The 10,875-nt window shown below is 36.2% G+C and overlaps 1 protein-coding gene across 1 annotated transcript in view; it reads left to right on the plus strand.

The window, feature by feature from the left end:
- Positions 1-10,443, plus strand: part of hsd11b2 (hydroxysteroid (11-beta) dehydrogenase 2) — a 36,156-nt gene extending 25,713 nt beyond the window's left edge. Inside the window, exons 3-5 of the mRNA XM_002937320.5 lie at positions 1,568-1,753; positions 3,504-3,641; positions 6,940-10,443. Coding sequence (XP_002937366.1) covers positions 1,568-1,753; positions 3,504-3,641; positions 6,940-7,292 — 677 coding nt within the window. The 3' untranslated portion in view covers positions 7,293-10,443. The remainder of the gene's footprint in view (positions 1-1,567; positions 1,754-3,503; positions 3,642-6,939) is intronic.
- Positions 10,444-10,875: the final 432 nt, after the last annotated feature.

Consider the following 10,875-nt stretch of genomic DNA (forward strand, 5'->3'; position numbering starts at 1 on the left):
ATAACACAGTTGCACCGTTATTGATGCCATCAAAACTTGTGGAATTTACTAATAATTTTAAAATACCATTGGTGGATTTTTGCTTTGATGCCATTAGTAAAACCTCTGGGAATTGTCCTGGATTGGCTCTTTGGAGACACAGAAGAGCAGGCCAGTACGGGCTGTGTGAAATCTGCAGTTATTACTGTAAAACCGATTCATTATTCCTTATGGAAGGACAAGATAATGTCCATTTTTTTTCTGTCAAGGCATGCCTTATTTATACCTGGTGCATATGAAAGGTTGTCTTTCATATGAGTAGCTTGGTCCTTTTTCTATTAAACAGACAGTGATTACATCCAGTCCTTTGTCCAGTAACTTTTGTCCAGAATATCCATAATAATTTACTAGTTTCCCTTTACGTGCCAAATTGCTGTTGTGTTTTCTTTTATTTTTAGATATTAATCTTTGACATTCACTTGTGTGTTTATATTTTACCACCTCTCCCACACAAGAACTGCATTCCTCTAAAGGAGATTCATGAGCCTTAACCTGTAATAAACACGTAAGCCAAAATCAGATAACAGAACATTTCCTGGAATAAACAGTACAATGCCTTTTTTATGTGAGCCAGCATGCATGTGATTATTGCCAGCTTTTTCTGTGGCAAACCTGGCAACAGTTCAAAACTTAATAAGATTTCTCTTTAGATACGTGAGTGTCAAAGAGTGTGAAGTTATGGAGCAGGGTGAATGTACAGCCGGTCTTTATCCTGCACACAGGATACTGTTACTGAGTGCACATATATATGTTACATTCATTAGCTATTGTCGTCTTTTTATTTGGCTACCTTCGTGAGAAGAATCCGTCAATAAAATGTTATGCCCATTAGGCTTTACTGGGTTTCTGACTATTTAACCCCCTCTCCCCAGATAAACGGTCATAGAACTAAGCAATTAAGTTACTTCAGGTATATGCTATGGAATCTGTGGATAGCTAACAAGTGGTGCTATTAACAGACAATTGTGGTGGATGAGATTCTAAATTATGTGTGTATCGAATGCATTTGAGTGTATCGACACATCAAGGGTGCACAGTAGCAATATAAGCATGGTGTAGGAATAATGTCAACGTTTTCCCCGGTCCAGGCTACCAATACTGAAAAAACTTTGAATGTTACAACATAAACATCAAAAATTCCAAATATAAGCTCCTGCTATAATTTATAAGATGGACCTACAAGACTTGAAATTGGATGATTTAATTATTATTTTAATTACTTTATATCAATGCTTTTTGTCTGCCCAGAAAATTACTGATTGTAGTTGCTAGCCCACGCGGGAATAAGGACCCAAGAGAAGCAATAGCGCTTGCCTATTTGTTTAAAATTAATACTTTTTAAATCTGTAACTTCCTTAATGACTGGAGTATAAAAAAACAATGGCATTGCAGTACTGTATTGGAAGCCCATCTGGCCATGTTAAAAATGTTTTGCAGCAACTTAAGGTTATGTCTTTTTTATTATGTTTTGCCAAATTGTGGTATATTGTTGTTAACTGAGCTCTAAAGCTTTCTCTTGGTTTATTAGGTCTCTGGGCATTAATTAACAATGCTGGATACTGTGCTCACTTTGGAGATGCTGAGTTGACCCTGATGTCCACCTACAAAGCCTGTATGGATGTAAATTTTTTTGGTACTCTGGAGCTAACCCAGGCTTTATTGCCTTTTATCCGTTATGCCAAAGGAAGAATTGTTACAGTGGGCAGTCCAGCAGGTAAATGCACAGAACAAAACATGCTCACTTACATGATCACAGGTGTAAGTGCAAGAGCACTAAAGGGCATAAAATGCATCACGCTCATTTAAAGTTCACATTTAGATGCAGAGTGCAGCACTGGTAGGTGCAAGGCAGCACTGCTTCTACAATCTGTTAATTGTCAGATGGGCTCTACTGTGGGCTGCGGCCACCAGCACTCCCTAGCTTGCGCATATAAATGACACTTGTCACCCAGGCATAAAAAGCTGTATAAGAACAGTCCTTTTCAAATTAAACATGAAACCCAAACTCATTATTTTATTAACACATCTATACCCATTATAAAAGCATTTAAAAATCCCAGCTGTCAATCTCATATTGCCTGCCCCGCCTCTATGCCTAAGGCATAGAGGCGGGGCAGACACTTACTTTCACTTTGAATTCAGAACTTCTTACATGTTGCTGCTCTCCTCACATTCCCCCTCCCTCCTTACCATCTAATTTTGTAACCAGTGCATAGGCATGAGCATCAGGTCCCCCCATACTGGCACAGAAACAAGATTTTGGCAGGATACAAAGCTTGCCTTAATAACAGTGTCCACAAAATGGCGACTGTCTTCTTGCTGCAATTGTGAGTTCCAAGGCTAAAGAAAATAAGATTAAAATAATTTTTATAAATAAAGATAAACCATCTAACCTATCCCTATGTATCCCTCTTTATCAATAATACATGAATCAAAGACAGCAATATTACATGTTTTTTTTTACTGAAACTATGTAAACTGTCATTACTGATTATGTTTAATAGATGTTACAAATTTTTTTTTTTTTTTATAGTGTATGTGAAGTTTATTTTACTTGACAAACACAATAGAAAACAATTTAGAATTATTTCTTAGGGTGACAGGTCCTCTTTAAGCCAAGGGGCAGAATTGGGAATGCCAGTGTGCCTCTCTCCACTCATAAATACAGCACTGCCACTGACACAGACTGCTCTGTTCTGTATTGATGAGGCAACACAAGACTGTGCACTCTGTTTTGGAAAACATTGACCTGCAGCAATTCTTCAACGTGCTGGTCACAAAAAAGTACAAAAGATTGTGTCTGTTTTGTGCACTTGGCACCCTGCCCTACACTTAATATAGCACGTTTAACAACAAAATTTATAAAATGAGGATAAATTGGTGATGACACTATCTGAAAGTAGATGTTTTTGTTAAAGGTTAGACAGCTCTAGAAGTGTTTACATTAGACTTTTGAAGGTTATATTTAAAAGGGAAGTTGACCCCCTTATTGCTTTTTACCCATTAACTCCCCTACTGCACAGGCCCCTGTTCTCCCTCTCCAACCACCAACCCGATTCCCAAAAATTGATCTTTTCCCATGTATCTGGTGGGCACAATGCAGAACAATGCAACAGGGTTGGTGGCCACCATGCTTGGCACATTCTTTCCAGTCCCAAGCTCTCTGGCAGTGATAACACAGCTAGAACTGAAAGCCAACTTGGCTATGTAAAGAAGCATGTTTATAGCAATGACACTTCCCCTATAATAATGGTTACCCACACTGATTAGAATAATGTTCGATGTTATGCCTTTAAAGGAAATACTGTAGCTATAAAACCTAAGAGAGGAAAGCTTCCATTTTGCTAAAACTTAAAAGAGGGAAGCCTTTTTTTTGTGTTCTTGAAATGCCGGAGCTCATGTTAAGCTAATGTTATGTGATGGGCTTTGAACTCAAGGCTGAATAGAACTTTTTCCTTTTATAGGAGAACATTCCTTTCCATATCTGGCTGCATATGGATCATCAAAGGCTGCACTGAATAGAGTTATGGACATATTTCGCCATGAACTAATGCCATGGGGAGTGAAAGTCATTTTGATACTACCAGCATCATACAAAACAGGTTTGTAACAACCCAGTTTGACAGTAAATAATACAGGTATTCCTTTATTCTGAAAACCCAAGCAAATAATTCTGTTTTTAAAAAAAAAAAAAAAAAAAAATTTTTTTTTTTTTTTTATATAAAATAGTACCTTGTACTTGATCCTAAAAACCTTTTTTTTTTATAAAATAGTACAGGTATAGGATCCCTTATCCGGAAACCCATTATCCAGAAAGCTCCGAATTACGGAAAGCCCATCTCCCATAGACTCCATTTTAATCAAATCATTCAGAATTTTAAAACTGATTTCCTTTTTCTCTGTATTAATAAAGCAGTACCTTGTAATTGATCCAAACTAAGATATAATTAATCCTTATTGGATGCAAAACAATTCTATTGGGTTTAATTAATGTTTTATTGATTTTTTTGTAGACTTAAGGGTATGGAGATCCAAATTACGGAAAGACCCCTTATCCGGAATACCCTTGGTCCCGAGCATTCTGGATAACAGGTCCTATACCTGTACCTTGTACTTGATCCTAACTAAGATGTAATTATCAGGATTTATTATATTGGTGGCAAATCAAACCTAGTGAGTTTAATGTTTAACCCTTTCACTTCCAGACGATTTGGTGAAAGCGGAATTTTTATTGCCAGACCGCTTTTGAACATTTTGCACTCTTTCACTTTAGGGCCCTTTCTAGGAAGTAGTTTAGATAGACAATATTTTTTTCGGGACAACCTAAACTTTCAAAATATGCTAGATGTTTTGTGTAACAAGATATAGGCTTCTAAATGTCTATAAATGAAGAAAAATAATATTTTCCATAATAAAAACACATATATCAGAAAAATTTATTTATTTTATGCACAAAAATACAACTGATTTTGAAATCCAGTGTCTCTTGGAGTCAAAAACTCCCGGCAGTACACTACTAACTTTCCAAAGCACTGCTCCAGAAATCGGCATACTTTAGATTTCAAGGCCAAATATTTCACTTTTTATGAACTATTTTTTGAATCCAGAATAGGCACTGTCTTTCTACTTCAAGTTTCCAACCAAGTTACTGGGTAAAGTGTGATCGTGTCTGCTGTTAGAAGTCAGGTCCTGCAACAATCGCGTTGCAGGACTAACATGGCAGCCCCCTTGGCTTGTTGCCAAGGGGGTTGGGGGTACTTCTGACTCACTGCACCAGCATTTAAAAGTTGTTATTTTACCCATCATTCAATAACTCATACAATTTTTTTGTAACCGTAACACAATTGACCTTTAGCTATTCTCCACTGCTGGCAGTAAGTGCAGCCTTTTAAACCTATTTCATCAGTAAAATCATTTTCTACATATTTCGTGTATTTTTTCTTGTTATTTATGTTCACCAAGGATTGAAAAAACAATATTTGCTTATTGTGCAGAAAACAATTATTTGGTCAGACCAGGATAAATACTGTATTTTCTGTCCCAGTACTTAAACAAGGAGCAGACAAAGTAAGCATGTAGGGTTAGGGTGTAGCTTAACTTATGATGACAATATGAGCATCCTATTTTTTTTTTTTCTTTAGCTCTTATTTGCAGAATTCAGTGTTTCTTACTTTTTATTATATCCATTACACTTTTGAACTTTTTGGAGGTACATGGCTTTAGTGAGCTTCCTCAATAGGCAACTAAGTGTTATTCGCAGGCCTTCGCTCCTACAGACCTTGCTTGGTGCATGTGTATTATATGGCATTAATGCAATTAAACATTTTGTAAAGTATATATACAGTGGGGAAAGCAAGTATTGAACACGTCAATGTTTTTCTCAGTAAATATATTTCAAATGGGGCTATTGACGTGAAATTTACACCAGATGTTGTTAACAACCCAAGTAACCTGCTGAAATCTGCCAGTATTAAGAAAGCAATCCTGCCCCCTATCAGTGTAAAAGTGTAAATTAATATCAGCTGGTTTAGTCCTAATTGGCCTGTATAAAGGTTTCTCATTACCAAGGTATCACACAAGAAGCATCTCAGGATAGGTAATAGCAAAGAGCTCTTTAAAGACCTTTGCAACATTATTGTTGCAAAACATACTGATGGCATTGGTTACAGATGCATTTCTACGCTTCTGAATGTTCCAGTGAGCACTGGGGCCATAATCCGGAAGTGGAAAGAACATAATTTCACCATAAACTGCCCACAACCAGGTGCTCCTTCCAAGATTTCTGACAGAAGAGTCAAAAGAATAATCAGAAGAGTTGTCCAAGAGCCAAGGATTGCAGAGAGCTTCAGAAAGACCTTGAATTAGCAGGTACAGTTGTTTCAAAGAAAACAATAAGTAATGCACCCAACCGACATGGCCTTTATGCACGTTCATGATGCAAGACTCCACTGATGCACAACATTTGGACAAGCCAATTTCTGGGAAAATATAGTCTGGTCAGATGAGATCAAAATTGAACTCTTTGGATGTCATTGCACACACCATGTTTGGAGGAGAAATGGCACTACACATTAGCCCAAAAACACCATACCAACAGTGAAGTTGGAAGGTGGGAACATCATGGTGTGGGGCTGTTTTTTTAGCATATGGTACTGGCAGACTTCATATAATTGAAGGAAGAATGAATGGAGAAATGTACTGGGACATTCTTGATTCTGCTGCCATCAACCAGGATGCTGAAGATGAAATGAGGGTGAACATTTAAGCAAGACAATGATTCCAAACACACAGCCAAGGAAACTTTCAATTGGATTCAGAGAAAGAAAATAAAGCTGCTAGAATTGCCCAGTCAATCACCTGACTTGAATCTAATTTAAATCTATGGAAAGAATTAAAGATCAGAGTTCATAGAGTTCAATCAAATTTGTATCAAATAATGGGCAAAAATCACACCTGAGTAATGCATGCGGCTAGTTTCTTAATAAAGGAGGCGCCTTGAAGCTGTCATTACCAAAAAAAGGCTTTTCTACCAAGTATTAAATACATTTTAGTAAGCGTGTTCAATACTTATTCCCTGTGTAATGACATTCAAATAACTTAATTTATGGACTTATTTGTTTTGATTTCTTTTATGTGTGGATTACTTGGGTTGTTATCAACATCTGGTGTAAATTTCATGTCAATAGACCCATTAGAAATATATTTACTGAAAAAACGTTAACATGTTCAATACTTATTTTCCCTGCTGTAGGTACCTGAATGTTAGCCTGTTCCTGTAATGTCAGACAACTGAATATTACTTCTATTGACTCTACTGTTTACTGTTATATTTAATGTTTTATGCTTAATGTTACCTGTTTAATAGTTTTGTCTCTTTTATGACTTTCTAACAATTTCTAGGTGCTCATGATAATCATATCCATTGGGAGAACCAGCACAAAAAGCTGTTGGCCAATCTGCCCATTGAACTACTCCAGGAATACGGGGAGGAATACATCACAGAAACCCAAAATCGGTTCCTGAAATATGGAGACACAGCCTGTTCTGACTTTAGCCCAGTCATAGACAGCATTACAGATGCCATAATATCTGAGAATCCTAAAGTAAAATATTACGCGGGAAAAAACTTATGGATTCTCTACCTCATTGGAATTTATTTGCCCCATTCTGTAAGCGACAACTTCTGCAAATGTCTGTTCCTAAAAAATAATGTTCTTCCAAGGTCTCTCAGAAAACAGAAGACCAATGAATAGGAATAATGGGAAGCCAGTATAATTACCTGTTTTTTCAAGTCAATGGAAAACAAAATGGCTATGTTTTAAGCAAAACAAAAAAAGTTTGAAAGAAAGTAAACAATCAAAAAACAATCTCCCCAAGGAAGAAAAAAGCAAGATACGATCTTACCCGCATTAAAACATAGATGTTACATTTGTGTAAAAGAAAACACGATTGGTTTAGCAAATGTCCCACCTTTACTTGCAAATGTCCCACCTTTACTTGCAAATGTCCCACCTTTACTTGCAAATGTCCCACCTTTACTTGCAAATGTCCCACCTTTACTTGCAAATGTCCAGATTTATTTGCTGACCTAAAAGGGATAACTAATATAATATCTCTTGTGCATCTGTCTCAGCTCTCTGTTCCAGTTATCTAGCGGTTCTAGACAAAGAATACATAATATGAATACATGTCAAACTTTTTTTTAATTGAAGAACAAAGCCAGTTTAAAGCACTTACAAATTTTAGTGAGTTAGAGTCATAGTCTCATAAAAGCCACTGTATCTTACACAAGTAAAGACTTTTCCTGTCTTTAACTGAAAAGTTCTACTGGGATTGTGTGTATCCACAAAAACCTTGGTTTCAGCAAAGGGTGTTTTTGTATGTTTTTAGCTTGAAAATGTGTGAAATAGAAAACAATGATGAGATTAGCTTCCCCTTGAAAATGTGTGAAATAGAAAACAATGATGGGATTAACTTCCCCTTGAAAATGTGTGAAATAGAAAACAATGATGAGATTAGCTTCCCCTTGAAAATGTGTGAAATAGAAAACAATGATGGGATTAGCTTCCCCTTGAAAATGTGTGAAATAGAAAACAATGATGGGATTAACTTCCCCTTGAAAATGTGTCAAGGACAGGCATCAAGCACTATCAAGGACTATTCTACTCCTCTACTCTTCTAAACCTCCTTAGGACTCAATGGCTCTTAGCAGCTTAAACCTGGCCTGCTTTTTAGCAGACTAAAAAACCAGTCTAATAAAGTTTTATAAAACCAGAATGCTTATTTGTTTCTCGAACTTTTCGAGAAAAAAACAAAACAACATATGCAAATCTATAAATCATAAAAAACAATTCTATCTTTTCTCACAAAACCTTAGTACATGGGCCCCCTTTGTTTACAATTACATTTATGCACACACATGTTACCAATGAATAAAGAGATCACTTGATATTTGATATAAAAATAAATTATTAATATCTTTAAAATAATAATTATTTTTTGTTCCATGTGCCTCTTGACTTTCCTAGGCATGCCAGTCTTCTTTTGGATCAACATTTAAAGATTGTTGAAGTCTTGTTGCTACCAAACATAGAAAGGCATAATCCTTTCTCTTATTTATTTTATTTATATCTCATAGACATAGGTATATTGTTTTGGCTCAAGATCAAGCACTGTGAAATGGAGAGTCATAATCGGTTGGATCATGCCATTCCATTTCCAATGTGGCATGTGTATTAAACAAAGGAAAATCATATTTGGCTTCACTGTTGCCACACAGTAAAATGGCCATTGTGCTGTAACTAACAGTGCTTCATCTGTATGTGGCAGATTTCCATCAGCAGCTTGCTTTGGCAATGGCATGTGCCACAATCGCAATAAAATACCACCATCTTGTGGTGTTTACAGGCACTTTAAATGCAAAAAAAATCTTGACCATTAGTAATATAACATCATACTTACTACAAAGCAAAACATAATGTAGACTGTGCAGAGAAAAACCATATGGGCACACTTAGAGAAAATCCATTAACATTGGGTTTTGGCTGCACTTGCCAACAGTGACGTGAGGCCTTCGCCTCTTCCCATAGTTTTCTGGAACTGAATTAGTAGACTGACTAGAAGATTTTGGAAAGCAGCAAAGACAAAGTTTGTTTGTGACTGGCATGATATGGTGGCACAGAGAAAGGGAGGAGTGTCTCAATAAAGAAACACTCCTCAAAATCGACATTTATACAGATCTTTAAAGTTTTCATAGCCTTTACTGGTAAAGCAGCTCGAGAATTCTTTTGTAAGTGGAGTGATAAAACATTGGCAAGACGTTGTGAGAAATGTTGATAAATTAAACAAAGTGGGAGAAAAGCATGGTTTGTTTTCTATTGAGTAAAAAAAAAAATTGCGACCTTGAAAAAGTCCCTGAAATGAGATTTGGCGCCCAAACGTTTTTTGTACAAGAAAAGATCATTAAATTCTAAGCAACTTTTCAAAATACATTCATTCATTTTTCAAAGATTTAAAAATTATTTGTAAATGTAATTGCAGTTTCTGTTCTCTGGTTCTGACGCTTGAATAATGTTTTAAAAGTCATTCCTTGGGTCTGTTAATCAGCTGGATTCTGGCACATTATTTCATGAATGCAGAGAATAAATGCAGCCAGACAGAAATGGCATTCTACAGCAAGTACATTTAAGCTACATAATAATGTAGCTTAAATGTACTTGCTGTAGAATGCCATTTCTGTCTGGCTGCATTTATTCTCTGCATTCATGAAATAATGTGCCAGAATCCAGCTGATGCTTAATTCATTTTTTCATCACACAAACCAGTTGTGCATGTATAGGTGCCAGCCCTTTCACAGCACAATGAGCACATTCCAATTGCCTGTCCTGCCATGTCAGGATGGCATTGGCATAGATGTTTGTGACAGTGGCACACAGCTGTTATCAGTTATACCAGGAAGGGGATCTAGTTTAAAAGGAGCTATTTTCCCCAGGATATTATCCAGACCTTTGCTTATGGATCATCACATCTACACGGGGGTGCAATAATGGGCAGCAATTTGAGTTTTCCAATTATCTGAATTCTTGTGAGCTACAAAGTTGTCAGGTTTCCAGCAACTTGAATGAACATGCCTGTGTATACTTATCACTCTCACACACAAGGCTGTTGAATGGATCTGCAATAGCAAAATCTGTGGTACAAATAACTTTCTATGAAGCATTTCTCAATAAATAAATATTGTAACTATAAAGTGTCATGACTGTGACACAGATCTGATTCAAATGAAATAGTCAGAGGTAAAGAAAATCAGGATTTTGTCTTTTAAATTCTTTCTAAACATCATCTTGCATTACACTATGTCTGTTTAAATTGTATTTATTTTTCTAATAAAATGGAAAAACTGGGCAAAACTGTTATAATTTTTTATACTAAAAAATACTATAGTAAGAAATATTTTTATTGTTGTTCCTCTTTTTCCCTAAGTTATTATCCCAGAATGCCTTTTGAGAAATGTTGCTGCCTGTATAAAGTGGTAAGTAGTCGTTATAAGCTCAGTTTGGTGCAGGATGTAAAGTTAAAATGAACATTCATATAGACTTTTATTTGGGTTAGTGCAAGTATTCAGAAGTTAGAGATAGTTGCTAAAATGTTAAGGGAATAGAAATACAAATGAAAAATAACTCTGTGCTGCTCTGAGCACTTCTGCAAATTACACTTAGTTTTTATTTTAGTAGTGTCTGATATATTAGCAGTTTTTTGCAGCCAGTACCAGGCTTTTGGCTCTGCATCTCTCTTTTGTCAGTGACTTTAAGGTTAAGTGACTGTGTGCGCGGATGG

This window comes from Xenopus tropicalis, chromosome 4, assembly GCF_000004195.4.
Source record: "Xenopus tropicalis strain Nigerian chromosome 4, UCB_Xtro_10.0, whole genome shotgun sequence".
In the NCBI taxonomy this organism is placed as follows: domain Eukaryota; kingdom Metazoa; phylum Chordata; class Amphibia; order Anura; family Pipidae; genus Xenopus; species Xenopus tropicalis.